The 17998-nt window shown below is 34.5% G+C and overlaps 1 protein-coding gene across 1 annotated transcript in view; it reads left to right on the forward strand.

Moving 5' to 3' along the window:
* Positions 1-617: 617 nt before the first annotated feature.
* LOC110018573 (lysine-specific demethylase 5B) overlaps positions 618-17998 on the forward strand; it is a 119966-nt gene continuing 102585 nt past the window's right edge. The window contains exons 1-5 of the mRNA XM_020715922.1: positions 618-2022; positions 11348-11405; positions 11593-11715; positions 13196-13253; positions 13347-13483. Of these exons, the coding sequence (XP_020571581.1) occupies positions 698-2022; positions 11348-11405; positions 11593-11715; positions 13196-13253; positions 13347-13483 (1701 nt within the window). The 5' untranslated portion in view covers positions 618-697. The remainder of the gene's footprint in view (positions 2023-11347; positions 11406-11592; positions 11716-13195; positions 13254-13346; positions 13484-17998) is intronic.

Consider the following 17998-nt stretch of genomic DNA (forward strand, 5'->3'; position numbering starts at 1 on the left):
TATAAATTATGATTAAATGATAATTTTATTAATTTAATGATTACACTATTTTATTTATCACCTGCATTCTTCATAAAGTGAATATATTTGTGAAAGAATTGTTGTAGCTCCAATGATAGATAATATTAGAGAGAGTTGCCTTAGATAGTCTGGTCACATTAAACATTGATCGTTTGATGATTCAATTAGGAGAATAAATATTTTATATTCAAATTATGGTAAGAATGTTAGAGATAAATCTAAAAAAACTGTAGCTTTTTCCATTAAAAGAGCTTAATTTGTTAGGAATAAGAAAAAAAAAATGACAATAGGACATGATGGAGGAAAATGATTCATGTAGCCAATCCCACTTAGTGAGATATAAATTTGTTGTTATTGTTGCACCTGCATTTTTCTTGAAAATTTTACCATATAGATTATAACTTTATAAGATATTATCAATTAATCATTTAAATTTAGAATAAAATAGTTTGTCATGTTTGAGAATTCCTAAAAAAATTATCAAAAAATATAAATAAAATACATTTTAGAATATATTTTTATTTAATTCAATAAAAACAATTTCTCTTCTAAACGATGCCCTATCCACAAGCAACCAAAAAGAATTCCAACGGATCTTTGATCGGTAAACATCTCCAAAGCCCATCCTTTGTTCTCCATCCTTCTAGTCCATAGTCCAGCCCGCAACTTTTGTCGCATGGGAAAGGTGAGACCTCGCGCAGTCGAGAAAGGTGTTCTAGGGCACAGCTACGGCGCCGCCGATCGCCACCCTGGCCGCGGCGATGGATCTCTCACTGTCCCTCCGGCTCCCGTCTTTTATCCCACCGACGACGAGTTCAAGGATCCCTTGGAATACATCTCCAAGATTCGACCCCAGGCAGAGCCCTACGGTATTTGCTGCATCGTACCGCCGAAATCGTGGAACCCTCCCTTCGCCCGCGACATTGAAACCTTCCCTACGAAGACCCAGGCCATCCACCGCCTCCAGGCTCGGCCTCCCTCATACGACTCGGCGACCTTTGAACTGGAGTATGGTCGGTTCCTCGAGCGTCATCTCGGTAAGAAAGCTAAGAAGAAACTTATGTTTTATGGGTCGGAGCTCAATCTCTGCCATCTTTTCAATGCTGTGAAGCGTTATGGCGGCTACGAAAAAGTTTGCGACCAGAAGCGCTGGGGTGATGTTGCCCAGTTTATGCGATCGGACAGGAAAATATCCGAGTGTTCCAAGCACGTTTTGTGTCAGCTCTATAGGGAGCATTTGTTTGATTACGAGGAATATTTATATAAATTGAATTTTGAAAACAAGAAGGTCAAGAAGTGTAGAGAAAAGATTTGTCATGAAAAGGATAAGGCATTGAATAGAAAGAGGAGGCGGAGGGATTCTTTTGAGGAGATGGGAGAGGTAAGTGGAGGGGCGTTAGATCAGATATGTGAACAGTGTAACAGTGGCTTGCATGGAGACGTAATGCTACTCTGTGACAAGTGTGATAAAGGTTGGCACTTGCATTGCCTTTCCCCCCCTTTGGATAGGGTTCCTTCAGGTAACTGGTATTGTTTGGAATGCCTTAATTCGGACAAGGATAGCTTTGGGTTTGTTCCTGGAAAGCAGTGCTTATTGGATGATTTTAAGAGGATGAATGATAGGATAAGGAGGAAATTGTTTGGACAGTTTAAGGCAACTAGAATGCAGATTGAAAAGCTGTTTTGGGAGATTGTTGAAGGGAAAGCAGGAGATTTGGACGTATTATATGGGAGTGATATAGATACTTCCATCCATGGCAGTGGATTTCCGCGTGCCAGAGATCAGGTGCTACCCACAGTTGAGGTTGATGTGTGGCAGCATTATGTTTCCAGCCCTTGGAATTTGAACAATCTTCCAAAGCTGCAGGGTTCGATGCTTCGTGTAGTTCATGATAATATTGCGGGTGTCATGGTTCCTTGGCTTTATGTTGGAATGCTTTTTTCATCATTTTGTTGGCATGTTGAGGATCATTGCTTTTATTCAATCAATTATTTGCATTGGTACGTGCCAACTGCCAAATTTACAAATTTTGTATATATATTTACTTTTCCGTTTATTTTGATTTCTATGATTTTTTTGAAATTTGAGATTTACACAATGAAGAGTTTTTTCCTGGCTTGTTTGTCTTTTCTAGTGTTCCAATAGGGCATTTGGAGGTTCAAATGCTCCTAATGAAATGATTTAATATAAATAAACACTATCAATAAAGTATTCTTTTACCTAAGTCACTCAAGAATCTCAATGTTTTTTTACTTCATTCACACTAATATATGGGGACGATTACATATCACTAATATTAATGGGCCTAAATTGGTTGTTTCTCTTATAAATGATTGCGCACATTAAATTATCTTTTTATCATGAGAAATAAATTCAATGTGAATACAGTCCTCCCATTATTCCATGAGTGATCTTTACCCATTTGGGATGTTTATATTAAACATCTTGGATTTAATAATGTGAAGGAGTATTAATCAATATTTATCCTTATTTTTTCACATAAAAATTACATAATCTGTGAGTTCTCTTATGTTGATACCTCACAATAAAATGGGTCATACAATGAAAAAATTAACACCTTGTGATGACTTGGTCCCTACTCTTTGACAGGAATGTTCAAAAAATTGTTGGGAAAAGTTATTTTATTCATTTCCAATAAAACATTTTCTCAGTAAAATTTTCTAGAAATAAAACCTTATTATTAAAACTTTCACATACTTTTTGCCTACATAAAATACTCAAAAATTACATTAAGAACCTTTGTGAATTTTTGCTAGGTTTATCAAACTCTATAATACGCTAAACCCATTCCAAAAGATCTAAAATGCATATTTTTGGGCTCTCCTCGACTCTAAAAAAACATAGGTATTATCATTTCAATTCTAAAAATTCCTATCCGTGATGTCAACTTTGCTAAAAATTATGGATTCTATGACTTAGGTTTTCTTAAGGGGAAGCTTTTGAATTAAGATAACTCTCATTAAAAAGCTTTGAGAATCTTGCTCATGTTTATCAAAATCATCAATACACTAAACTTTATCCAAGAGCTTTAAATTACTTATTGTTGGACACTCTTTGACTTGAAGAGGTATAAATGTTATCATCCCAATTCTAGAAATTCTTCTTCAGGATGTCATTTTTATAAAAATCAAGGATTCCATGACTAAGGTTATCTTAAGGAGAAACTTTGAAATGATGATAACTTTGATTTTCTAAACCTCGATGTCCAAACCACCCAATTCACCTGTATAGTTCAAGTAACCCTTAAACTTTCCTATAATTAGATGTGGACCCTGTTATATCAATCCTTGTACAACCTCACCCAATAAATTTAAACCATTACTATAGGTAAGCCTAAGAGCAAGAGTCCAACATTGAATCATAGCATCCTCAATTGTCTAAATTTATGCAAAATCAATCTCCATATAGTGAAGATACGACCTCTACCTAAAATTCAAGCCCCTCTTGATATCAACTTTCTCATTGCATTAGGAAAGGAAACACAAACATGCACCCAACTTCTAATAGTCAACTTTGCTTCCCTTTCCAATATTTTCTCCTTTCATAAAACTTTTAACTTTGATAAATAATGCTAAGATTCCAAGAAATATTAAAGAATTATCTGATAATAAAATTGAGAAAAGGCTAAGAGTTATGAAATGAAAGCTCTAAAAGTAGATAGAATTTGTGGGGTGATAGAATTGTTAAACGAAAATAATTGGATTTTAGTGCATATACACTATCAAATACAATGCAAGTAGGACACTCAAAACTTAGAAGACGTACATCTAAAATTGTTGCAAAAGACTACGCTTAGACCCATTGTGTTTATTGCGGAGAAACTTTTGCACCATTAACAAAGTTAAAACACCATTTAGATATTTCTATCCCTTGCAACTAATCATGATGGGTCCTTATAACGGTTTAAAGTAAAAAATGTATACTTTCACGGCAAACTAGAAGAAGCTTATATGGAACACTCCCACCAAGTTTTAATCAAGATTTTAGTACTAACCATCTATTCTAGTTAAAAAAGAAAGTTTATATCAGTTCAAGGAATCTTAAAGAGCATGTTTAAGAGCTTTATCAAAGCCATGGAAATATGAACTTCAAACAAAGTCTTGGTGATGAAACCTTTCATAAAGAAATTGAAGTACGAAAAAATCACAAAGCTTGTAGTTCATGTTGCTTACATAATTATATCATGAGACATTCTCAAATAAATATGGGAAGTAAAAGAAAAACTATTCAAAAATTTGAAGTAAATATCTTGGAACATTCAAATACTTTTTTGTAATTGAAGTGGTCTAGTCTGAGCTTAGGAAATTAATTTTCCAAAAAAAAAAAAAAAAAAAAAAAAACTCTTTGATTTACAAAATGAAACTTGCATGTTGCGATGCAACCCCTTATAATTTTCAATTGATCACTGCCATAAACTTGGAAGAGGCAAGTGAAAACCCAAAAGTCAATAACAGGAGTTATCAAAGGTTGGTCGAGATGGGTATTAATCTTGCCCACACAAGACTAGATGCATCCTATGTTCGTTTCTAAATTTATTTATATATTTAATCCAAAAGAAATGCATTTATATGTGACATATAAAACTCTTCAATACATCAATGCTAGTTTGGGAGAATGATTCTTATTTAAGGAAAATAGAAGATGCAGCTTAGAACCCACTTTTTAGTGGCTGGGATCCCTTACAAATAGACAATTTACTATTGATTACAGGGCTTTCTAGGTGAAAATCTCATCATATTGGGATTTATAGTTATTCATTATTTGCCTGATCTAGCACTTAAGCTAAATGTTTAGTAATAACCCAGGAAATTTGTGAAGAGTTGTGGATCAAACTCATCTTGAATATCTTCTGAATAAAATGGAAATATATTATGAGTTATACTGCTATAATAAATTAGCCATTAACATTGAATATATTCTAATATAACATGTCCAAACTAAATACATAGAAATCGATCAACACTTCATATAAAAAATTAGAAAGTGGTTTGATATGTTTGCCATATGTCCAATAATACAAGTAGTTGATTGACCTTTAAACAAAAACACTTCCAAGCTCACTTTCCAGTACTGCTTTCATGTTAGGCAAAAAAAAAAAAAACATCTATTCTAAATTTTGTGGAGTTTTGTTGGGTTTTTCTATTGGATTACAAGCTAGCGGTTCTTCATTGTGGTTAGGGTGGCAATCTGTGGTCTTCAATGGGCATAAATGCCTCTTATTATTTGAGTAAAATAAATGTTTGTAAGCTGTAGAATATCTTTTGTCACTCCCATAGATGCATGTCTATAAATATGGCTAACCGTTTGTATACTCTATCATAGAAATTTGGTCATGTAACCCTTATATAATTTGTAGCTTCCATGGGTAAAAGCTACCTAGAGTAATCTAGAATCTTATTGTATAAATAGGCGTGTAAGGCGCTCAATGAAATACATGTATAATTTAGATTGTTTCTACTTTGTTCAATTGTCATGATTGATAATTAGCTAGGAGCATAAAATTATTATCATTAGCCTTATCGAGTTCTTTGGTGTTAAGTTTTTGAATAATTTTCCCTTTCTTTTCATTTTAGATACTGAGATGCCGATAACTTTGATTTTTATAAAATTTTCTCTAAAAATTGAGTGATTTTATCATTTTTCTAAACTATTTTTTTCCTTTCACATTGATTTTGCATTCCTTCATTTTTTTTTCTGTAGGTTATACTCTTCATTATATCCACTGAAACAAATGAAGGCCTTTTTGTCATCTCATGTTACTTTATATTCGAGCAATTTCATATATGTGTTTTCCATTCAAGCCTTCCCGGCATTGTTACACTTAAGATTTCATTTCACAAGCCATGTTTCTTGGCTGTTGGTTATTTTAGTCTGTACAATAAATTATCCTTGAAATGCTTTTGGAGAGTCAAAATATTGTAGCCCGTGAGCCCAAGAGAAGAAGGCCCTTAATGAGTATGTTGGGTTTAATTATCTTCTTAAAGAATTAACTAGGGTTGCCAAGTAATTACCGTCTGCCCTATCTAACTCTTTGTGCTTAACTTTTTGGAACTTTTTCCCCTTTCAATCCTACTAAACACTGAATATGGTACAACATTAATTTATGTATATTTTTTTTTTTTTTGAAACTTTTTGGATTTGATCATTTGCATAGAAATTTTTCTTATGCTTTTCACATTTTCTGTGTTCTTATCTTTTTTTGTGTGTATATTTTTATCTTTATTGTGTGACCAAACAAGCCAACTGTGTTACTGTGATTTCATTCACATTTTACTCTAACTATTTTATATAGTCATTTTCCATTTAAGCCGTTTCTTTAACAAACTGGCATCGCAATCTTCATTTTCTATTTTTTTTATAGCGCTTACTAATGCTTGCATTTATACAGTACAACCCGATTACTGTTCATAGTGCTTTCCACTTTTCCTTGACCTTTTTATGATATCCCGAGCTGATATATAACCATAAAGATGTTTCTTTATTTCAGCTGCTTAGTTTTGAAATTTTAAGTTGTCTCTTCAGCATTTATCCTACTTCTTTATTTATCATATTCTATGCATATAAACTTTTTTATAAATACTAAACTTTAGTACTCTATAGACATCTTTTGCATCTGATATGTTAAGTCTCTTTTCAACTAATTCTAATCTCTTTGTTTTACGCTAGGGGTCCTTCTTTCTCAGTCTACCCATTTCACATATTGGTATCACTTTCTCTTTGAATGCTCTCCTAGCTAATGTCGCACTTGTCCAAACAATCTTGATATATTTAAGTTTCTATATGACAAAATGTTTACATCCTCTTTTTTGTAGATTTCATCTTGCACTTAATTATTTGACAATTCTTGTGGCTAGTTTGAGATATCTTGAAAGCTTGTTTAGTTTGCTTGGATGATGCACTCTTGTTACATAATTTCTGAAATGACATCTCCCTTTTTCTAACGCTCTCTTTTCTCAATATTCTGTTTGCTCAAACGCGTTTTCTGTATTTTATTTTTGTTTGTCTTCAAACAAATGTCACTTCCTTCTCAAGTTGTTTTTCAGGAAATATTTGGCCATTTTTATGACTAGCATGAGATGACTTACTATTGAAGTTTTGGTTAGTTTGCTTATATGATGCACAATTGGAATTTAGTGTTGCAAATGGTTTGACTTAATTGAATTGTGTTGGATTAGCACTTTCTTTGAGAAGGAGGTGGAACTCAATTTTATTTTACTTACGTGTACGCCCTCTAAAGAAAGGAAGAGAGGGCAATATCTTCTATGGAGTAGATATCTTTTTGTGATTTTATCTTATGGACAGTTTGATGACCTCTATTACAAGCCACAAGGTTGAATACTCTATGAGTTCACAGATACTCTATATGTTTTTCCAAGCACTTTGTCAACATCCATTGTGAAAGATCTATTTTTCTTCTTTGCTGCTTTCATTTTTTTTATAAAAGAGCATTATTTGGCTCCTCATTTTAGTCCAATAGAGTAAAGTACAAAACCAGAAAAGAGGTCCCACAAACTCCTCCAATACCTGCAATCGGAGAAATAGGAAGAGGAGTAGCAAATCAATAAATGACAATAGCATCAGCTTCTACAACAATCAGAGAAACAAGAAGAGGAGCAGCAAACCAATAAATGACAGAACCACTTTTCTCATCTCGACAACACTTAACTTATTGTTATGCTACTCTTTTAAATACCAACATTCAACGCCATAGAACATTGCAGGTCTGACCACAGTCTTATACAATTTTCCTTTCATTCTAAGCGTCTCCCATCAGAATTAATTTTAAGAAAAGGAGCATAAAGTTTATTCCAAACTACTTTACAAAAGGAATGAGAATTAGTAGTAAAACTGAGAGAGAGTTTAATAAGAATGACTTTCACATACACTTTGTTAGTATGCACAGAACCAAGATATCTAAATCGTTCACACCTTTTACTCATATAGGAACAACTAAGAATAAATTTTGGAGAAAGTAATCCTAGCAGTAATAGTCTCATCAGAATATCTCATAGGGTTTATAGAAACTCAAATAAACCAAAGAACAATAAAAGGTATATTATATAAGAAATCATGCCCCTTATCCTTCCAATCATCATAAATAGCAGCAATGTTAGGATACCCATAAAAAACGTCCCTTCTATCACAAATATCAAAAACACTATTCCAAATATCCAAAGCAAAAGTGCAATCATTAAAAATATGACAAAGAGACTCCTCAACATTCATACAGAGAACACACTTAGAAGCAATCCTTATGTCTTTAAGCTTAAGAATTTTGTTAGTAGGTATGATCTCATGAAAAACCCTTCAAACAAAAAAAGAAATAGATGGCCTTACCCATTTATTCCAATTCCAGCTAAGATCCATTCCCTGATAAGAAAAAATATGATTGACAAAGGATTTAGTAATAAAATCACCAGGTTTACCTTTAACTTTAGGAACATCTTTTTTAACAAGTATGATAGGAATTTGAGAGATAAACTTAGCATCATTATAATGCATTATAGTAACCAGCTGAGACAAATTTCAACTTTGCCCAACCCATAAATCTTTAACCTTCATATTACTATCCTGAGCCTCATAAAAGTCACCAAGAGCACCCTTACCAAGCCAGTCCTGATACCAAAAAGCCACATCCCCATTGCCAACATCCCAACATAACATCTCTTTTACTTGAGAAGAGACCTTAAGCATCTCCCTCCAAATAAAAGAATCATTTTTAGAAAAGGAAATAGAAAGGGGATGAGAAGTAGAGCAATACATGGCTCGGAGCAGAGAAGCTCAAATGAAATTATCCATTCGAAACCTAAGCCAAAGCTTCATATAGTTAATTCTAACAGAATCAATAAGTCTACGAAAACCAAGATCACCCTTATCAACCGGTTTACAAAGTTTCTCTCAGCTCTTCCAATAAATATTCTTCTTACCAAAACGCTCCCAAAGAAATTTGTTAAACAATATCTCCGGCCTCTTAATCAAACCAAGAGGCATATACATCACTTGCATAATATAAAGAGGAAGAGAGGTAAGGATGCTCTTAAGTAAAGCAACACACCCATCGAAAGATAAGAACTTATGCTCCCAAGAAAGAATCCACATTCTAATCTTATCAAACAATTAAAAAAAAAGATAATTCTTCTTAACTTTTTTGTCAAGGATGAAACCCAGATATTTCAATGGTAAATTAGCCTTAACACAATTAGTATAATCAACAATTCAGTTCTTCTTATCAGCAGATATATATTTGGAACAATAAAAATAACATTTAGAATTGTTAAAAACCAAACAAGATACATCTTGCATATGAGAGATCACCGTTCAAATCTTTTTGATGGATCTCTTATGAGAATTAGTAAAAAGAATAAGGTCATCCACAAGACAAAGATGAGAAATGCTAATACCACTTCTATGCATATAGTTTAGACTATGATACTTTTCAAAAAGATTGTTAAGACACTTAGAAAGATAGTTAAAAGCAAGAATAAATAGGTAAGGAGAAAAAGGATCCCCCTGCTTAATACCTTTAGAGGCCATAAAATAACCACTAGAGATACCATTAATAATAACAGAGTAATAGTTATTGTTTAAAATCATTTTAATAATATTGCAAAAATCATCATTGAAGCCAACAACTTTAATAACATCAAGCAAAAATTTCCACTTGATAGAATCAAAAACTTTCTTAGGGTCTGTTTGGGGGCAGCTGCAGCTTATCCAGCTTATCCTGATAAGTTGGTGATAATTAGCTGATCCGGGTAAACTGTCTGTCTGTTTGGTTTGTGAGTTTGAAAAACAGCTGATCCTGGATAAATGATCATTGTGCCCCTGTTTTAGTTAAGTTGTTTTGTTTGTGCGATTTGAAAACAACTGATTTGCAGATTTCTTAGTTTCAATATTTAGACAAAGCGTCAGCACGAATCTGGAACATATCCAAATAAATTAATTGATCGATAAAGAAATCCACAGATAAAACCACTGAAAAATCTGAAACAAATGAAATAATTCAGCATAAATGAGCATTTATCTTTAAATTTATAAAAAAAAACTCTCATAGTCAAAATCATCAAAACCAAAAATTGCACAAGAAAACCAAAATCTAAATTGAATTTAGAAAATCATCAACATCCACCTTCCACATAAACTCCATCCACAATTCATTAATTCACGTATTTGAATCTCAAAATCCAATTTTTTTTACCATCAATCAATACTCCACCATAACACAATCCAAAAAATCTAAATAAATAACAATAAACTAAAAAAAAAACTCATAATATTCCAGCGAGGAGGAAGCGAAGGAGGAAGCCAACGAACGAGGAGGAAGCAAAGGAGGATGCGAGCGAACGAGCGAGCGAAGGAGGAGGAAGCGAGCGAACGTGTGAGCGCGTGAGGAAGCGAGAAAGGGCGAGCGAGGTGATCGGGCGATTTGCTAGGGCAGACGAGGTGAGCGCGTGAGGAAGCGAACGAGGTGGTCGGGCGATTCGCTAGGCAGACGAGGTGAGCCCGTGAGGAAGCGAACACCAGGGCTTATTTTGTCTTTCGAGAAAATGAAACGCGGATTGCGGGTAGGAAGCCTCGATCCGCTTCTAATACAAATTTCAGAATGGAGTTTTGAGAAAATCTTGTAAAATGTAATTTCCAAACAGGAAATGGCTTTTTTAAAACACCACCGCTGTGAATAAAGCCCCCAAACACACCTTTAATATCCATCTTAAAAAGAACATTACACAACTTTTACTTTTACCAAGATCAAACAACAATTCCTGCACAGTCAGAACATTGTCCTCAATCTGCTTTTCTTTAAGAAAGACAGTCTAATTTAAAGAAATAATGCAATTTAAAATAGGTTGAATTCTCTTATCCATAATCTTAGAAATAATCTTAGACACAACAATATTAATGCTGATAGGTCTAAAATCATTCGAAGAATTCTTACCATTCTCCTTAGGAACCAGAACAATGTTAAAATGTCTGGGCATATCATTACCACAGAAGAAATCCTGAATGACCTCAACAAGTTCATGATGAATAATATCCCAACTATTCTTATAAAATTCAACAGTGAAACCATCCGGACCAGCAGCTTTGCCATTCTCCATGCCATCAATAACTTTAATCTTTTCTGCTTTTATCAATAATAAATTTGGTTAATAAGAAGAGTGATGAAGCTGGCCATAATAATTGAAAAATGGATGATAACTGTTAAATTATACATTTTTATTTAGATATTGTGTATGTGCTTAGCAATGGTTGCCTCTCCTATAATTCAGTAATTGTTTTGATTTGGCCATCATGTTTTTTCAGGGGGGATCCAAAGTGTTGGTATGGTGTGCCTGGTAGAGAAGCTTCTGCATTTGAGCAGGTACTTACTAGAAATTAGAATCCTTAAATATGTCACATCACTTGCTTTGCTATTTCTCCCATGCGTAGTTAAACTTTTCATGTAGATGTAACTGTTTTGGATGGAGATTTTTCGCATAGATTGCTGGTTACCTGCACAAAACATTTCATAACTTGCAACTAATTTTTTTAATTTAATCATGCCACAGGTCATGAGGAATACTCTACCAGATCTATTTGATGCACAACCTGATCTGCTCTTCCAACTTGTGACTATGCTCAATCCATCTGTCCTGCGTGATAATGGTATTCCGGTTTACAGTGTCATGCAGGTTAGTTTAAAAAAACAACGTACTTTTACAGTAAATTCATACTTAAGAGATGAGTTTATAACTTGAATTGCTACGTTTTCCTTTATTTCTGCAAATTAGTTTTAAGTGCTTTTGTTAGATGCTTTTTGATACTTTGTGGCAAGCTTTCAATGCATTCAGCAGACATGAAATGACCACTTCTTTATAAAAGTAGTTGGGATTGATTCAATAGTAACCCAAGCCGTAGCTATTCATCTAATTCTTACAACCAAGTTCTAGTCCCTTGAAATTCAATCAATCCGTTGGTGGCCCCTAAAGACAGCTTCTTTTCAAGTGAAAGGATTCGTCAGTGGCTCATAAAAAAGGGGAACTGATTTTATGAAAATAAAGTGTGGAAGTCTTAGGAATGATGACAATCTTATTTCAAACGAACTATGTTAGACTTGGATATATATTTTTCTTATGTTTAGTCATTTTACACATGATTTGACCTTGCTTGATATGTTTTCAACTTAGAGATGCTTGAAATAAATGAGTTACAAGAAATCTTGTTGATTATGGGAAGGAATTTCTGAGGATGTTATAACTAAATAGCTGACAGGATTCAAGCAGGACTTTCTTCACACTTAATTCTCTTATAGTGTCTGTTAAATATTACTGTTTATATTATTAGTATATTGTATCATATATTCATTAGATTAATTCGCAATATAGTGCCTCGATTATTGAGGTGTGATCAATTAATCTCTGAGTATCACATTTATCTAATTTAATTCGTAGAATCTCCAAAATTGATCTAAACTGGTCCTTCATGGGAATTTTGTTACAAAGTTGATCCATTTTTGGTTCTTGAAAATAAAAAAATTGATCCCAATTTACCCCCAAGGGATCATTTTGGATCAATATTGTATAGTCGAGGGACTAAATTGGAGAAATTTGATGCCAGGGGGTTGAATTGGCTACATACAAGTAAGTAGTTGAGAGACTATTCTGGAGTTTAACTTTGCAGAGATATAATGTCTGTCGAATCTAAACAAGTCCGTATGTCAAAATATGGAATTTGTATATAACAAATGTTTGCACAAAAGGCATTAACACTGCTTTCCTACATCAAAACGGTGGATAGTAAGTCAGTTATATATTGCCACTACAGGACTAACACACTGTTTAAGTCACAAAATTGACTAAAAAATCCTCCTGGGGTTTTTTGAATAAAATTATTGAAAGTTAGATAATGTGTTAATACCTTTTGTATAAGCATATTTTATATCCATCTTCCATATTTTGAAACATGGATTTTGTTTAGGTTTTCAGTATACATTATACATCTACATCTTCACAATCAGTCTGGAATTCATGAATCTTGAATATGCAAGATTGTAGCAATTTTTAGATCTTCAATATTTTTGATCTGGTGTATCTGACTTGTAATGTCATGCTTATTTTACTTGGGTGGCCTATCCTGTTTAATTTCTTTTGTATATTGTGTCCTTTTTACCAGGAGCCTGGAAATTTTGTCATTACTTTTCCTAAGTCTTTCCATGCGGGTTTTAATTTTGGTGAGTTTGTATGCTTAAATTTTTAAATTTTAGGTGACATGCGATATGATTGTCTGCATTTTTAAATACATAGAATATTGTTTGCCTTCCTAGGCTTAAATTGCGCTGAGGCTGTCAATTTCGCTCCTGCTGATTGGCTACCTCATGGTAGATTTGGAGCAGAGCTGTATTGCATGTATCGCAAGGCAGCTATTTTGTCTCATGAAGAGCTTCTTTGCGTATTTGCGAAGGTTTTTCCTACATGTTATTTTTTTCATTATACTCTTCTTGTTCTAGTTATTGATTTACAAGCAATTTTTATAATCCTGCCTTTTGATGTGGTTTGGATTTTGCTTTTTATCAGGCGCTTTATAGCTTTGGTAAGGTTGAACGGCTTTTTAAAGTCTTGCATGTAAAATTGTTTTTGGAAGCTGAAATAATGGGTTTTTTGTTCTGCAATAAAGTACGAGTGGTTCTGGGATTACCCGGTCCATGCTAGATTTAAGCACAATCAAATTAGTCTATTATTTATACCCAAACTGGTATCCTCATGAACCTTCACATTACTTATTTTCTATAAACAAGAGATTTGATTCCATGCAGCACCCATGAAGTCTTGTTGAGGTTGAATTACTTTTTCCATAATTCTTGCCGTTCTGTGGGTACAATTTTTTATCACCATGTCTTTTCACGTTTGCATCAGTTGTCAAGTGGTTGTTGCACATTTCATTTATTGATTAGGTGATTTTCTTGAAATTTTATTACATGTTTGATGGCAGTATGGTAGAAGACGAAGATGCAAAAAAAAAAAAAAAAACATGTTGGAAGAATTCTATATTTGCAATCCTCAATTTTTCAGGTCATTTGCGGTGCAGCGAAAGTGTCATATGTAGTTTTTTTGGATCCGCTCAAATGCTCTTCTAGCTCGATTTGGGTTCATAATGTTTTCTCCAAGTTATAGAACATTCCTTACTTGAACTTCTTTATAAGATAGAAATGTCACACTATTTACATTTAAATGACTATTTACTAGTAAAAATCTTGATTGGGTTTCTTTTTTTTGTTATGAGATATATGAAATTCTTCTTGTACTGCAAAATACTAATGTGGAAGTTTTGGATGTTGTCTTGTTATTGAACATGACTGTCAGATGTAGAAAAATGGGGTAGGAGGATAATAACTCTGTAATAATAGAGAAGGAAAATAGAGGAAAAGATGGAATTTAAAAAAATAGGAATAATAGAAAGAATAGCATTGACCAGGCAGATTCTGGTGGCAATTCATCAAGCTTCATATTTGGAATGAGATAATTTAACATCCATGTTGAGAGAAGTTTTTCTTCGCACTTAATCATCCTTTCCTGTTTATATGCTACGGTCCTCAATATTCAAAAATTACACTCAATAAGAATTATTTAAAATAACCATGGCTATAATCAAAATGCTTGTGAGGCCCAAATGCATGAATTTAACCATGAAGATAATATAACTGATCTTGAAACGTACATGACTGGAAGCCATGAGTAAACAGTGGCATACGGGCTTTGTGAGTATGAGCAACATTGTAATGTGAGTTATGCTTGTTCTCTTACTCTATTTTGTGACAGAATCATCAACTTCTTGAGATCTGTGGGTTGTTTTATTAAAATTTTTAACAGTTACCCTCTTTTCCATTATGTATACGGTGCTTTGATGATCTTTTTAGCAGAGAATATCATTATTAACTAATCAATGAAAAGAGCTAATGAAGGGAATTTCTCAAAGAAATACCAGAGCAACAAGAAAAACATATAGCAAAGATACAAAGATTTTACTTGGGTCACCTCTGGTGGAGCACTGCACTTCCAAATATGCGCCGTTTTTATGTTATACACAGAGACTGATCTAATATGCTTTGGCATGTGTTTGACAGTACTTAAAATGTCAAAATATTTTTTGAACTCTGACATGTCTGTATAACGAGGCTGTCACAAGTTTGGAAAAAAAGCACATGACCGGTAGTGAAATTTATAAGGCCGCATATAATATTGATAGCCCTAACTTGTACCTATTAATCAAAGCGCCTCCCTTTGATCTTAACCTTATGTCGATGCTTTTCCCCGTCGTTTGTCTAAGTTGAAGCTGTAATAGCGCATTGCAAGCTGCAAGCCCTTACTTAGAGCATTCTCAGTGCCGAAACTTGAACAGGAGTTGAAGCACTCTTCTTATTCATTGAAGCTCAAGTTGAAACCATAAATCTTTATTGAGGTCGAAAGCTGGACCAAAAACGTTCCTCTTGCCAAAGCCTGAGCAGGACTCGAAGTAGTTGTTGCCCTGCGTTGAGGCACTCTTTTTTTTCATCGAAGACAAGGCTATAACTCCTTGTTGAAGTTGACGTTGAATGCCTCAATCAAGCATTGTTGTTGTCGAAGCTAGGAATTGAAGCCGCTAGTCCTCGGTCGAATCTTTTGAAGTTGAAGTATTAAGTTCTTAACCGAAGCCTGCAACTTAACGGTTGAAACTACAAGCACCTCCTTGTAAGTGGTAATTGAATAATTGAACTTTTTGAAAATGTAAAAGTGATTTAGTTAATATAATCACTTGATTATAAACCTTAGAGCATGTATTTAAATAAGCGATCATCTTAATTAGCCATGATGGACTTATTAAGTCCTCAGTCGAAGCTTTTGAAGTTGATGTCTTAAGTTCTTAACCGAAGCCTGCAGTCTAACGGTTGAAGCTGCAAGCACTTCCTTGTAAGTGGTAATTAACTAATTTAACTTTTTGAAAATGTAGAGGTGATTTAGTTAATATAATCACTTGATTATAAACCTTAGAGCATGTATTTAAATAAGCGATCATCTTAATTAGTCATGGTGGACTTATTATTTCAATGTTTGGTCTTATATATATATATTATATATATATGAGCCGTAGAAAGGAACCACATGCCCTAGCCGAGCGCCGAAGAAGAAAAGGAAAGGGAATAAAGCAGTTTGCGTCTGTGCCTTACAGTTCGCATAACAACCGTTCGCGTCTGCGCCCGACAGTTCACATCTACGGCTTTCTGTTCGACGCCTGCGACTTTCTGCGGCGACGTCTCGCCGCGGTTCTCCTGCGCGGCTTTGTCGAACTGAGGTTTCGACTCTGTCGAGCTCATATGCGGTTTCTGTCTGCGGTTTACTGTCTTCTGCACAACGCACCGACCTCTTCGGCCCTCTGCTCGATTTGCAGGGCTTCTCGACGTTCTTCTTCGGGTGAATTTGACAAAACCTTCTTTGCCCACGTTGTGGGTAATTCTTAGGGGGAGATGGTGGTCGTGTTCTCATCAAGTTATAAGGAGAATCGTGATAGTATAGGTGACTGCCTCTTTATTAAGAATGCAAGCAGAAAAAGTGAAAAAACAACACTCTTTTTCTTAGAGTCAGAAATTTCAACCCTGACTGATAAATTCAAATTTACTCTTATTGGAAAATTTCAGTGGGGACACCCACCTATGGAGGTTATTAGGAAAAGTTTTGATGACCTCAAATTAATAGGAAAGTGGAAAGTGAGGCTCATGGATGAGAGACATGTTTTGATTTAATTAACCGTGACTGAAGACTACACTCGGATTTTCTCCAAAAAATATCTTAATATTGCTGGTAAACTTATGAAGCTACTCAAGTGATCTTCTGATTTCGACTTAAATCAAAATCATGAAACTCCCGTCATGAAACTCCCGCTGTACCGGTATGATTTAGTTTACCTGGTCTCAAGTTTCATTTTTTTCATCATCAGGTTCTCTACTCTATTGGGGCCATCCTTGAGGATCTTTTGAACCTAGATCTGCCTACTTTCAACCTAACCAGATTCTCGGTGACCAAAATACTTGTGGAAAAGGATATTACTTTACTTGATGTTACTGAAGTCTGGCTGGGCACAACCCATAATGGTTATTGACAACAAATCGTTATGGAGCACAGACCCCCATATTGTACTCATTGTAAGATGTTTGGTCATGTCCTTGATAAATGCCACAAGTTTCATCCAAATTTGAAATCTAAGGTTCAAGTGAATAAGGATGGGTCCAACCCCACTGCTTTGAACATTTTAGTTCCACCTGGGGAGGATATTACCAGACAGGAGGTGTCTATTGCCCCTGAGGAACCTCCCATGAGACTGTTATTGCTGTTACTGCGAGTGATGTGATGCTGACACTCTCAAACTCCATAAAAAATAATACTGATGAACTATTACCTACAAATGATAGTGTTCAGACTGATAATCAGGAGAGCCTCATTGCTCCACTTCTTTAGGAAGTTTCAGGTGTAGAGACAACTTATACTTCACATTTACTATAACCTAGTGGGTAATACGGTTGGCAATCCTTTTGCTTTAGTTCTACCACCCCATCAAACTGATTCTTCGGAAGAGGAATGACAAGTCTATTCTAGGAGGAAGAAGAAGAATGGAGGTCGGCTCCAGCTCGGGAACATATTGGATGATACATTGATTAGTACTGGCAATGACAATCATCTTACCAGCTTATTAGCTCGCTTCTACCCTAGAATTAGAGGCAGAGGCAAGACCAAATTGGTCACTCTCTAGCCTTCTGATACTATGTATTTCGACACTGTTAGATTTTTTATTTTAGTATTTAATGTATTTTTCTATTTTTTTCTAGTTTTGGAATCATTTGTGATTTTTGTGTGGGCAGGGTGCCACGCTTGGACCCTCCCACATATTGTATCTGTATCTTTCTTTCTATTTAATATATTAGCCTTTTTGGGCTTTTATATATATATA

The sequence above is a fragment of the Phalaenopsis equestris genome, unplaced genomic scaffold, assembly GCF_001263595.1.
Source record: "Phalaenopsis equestris unplaced genomic scaffold, ASM126359v1 Scaffold000025, whole genome shotgun sequence".
Taxonomy (NCBI): Eukaryota; Viridiplantae; Streptophyta; class Magnoliopsida; order Asparagales; family Orchidaceae; genus Phalaenopsis; species Phalaenopsis equestris.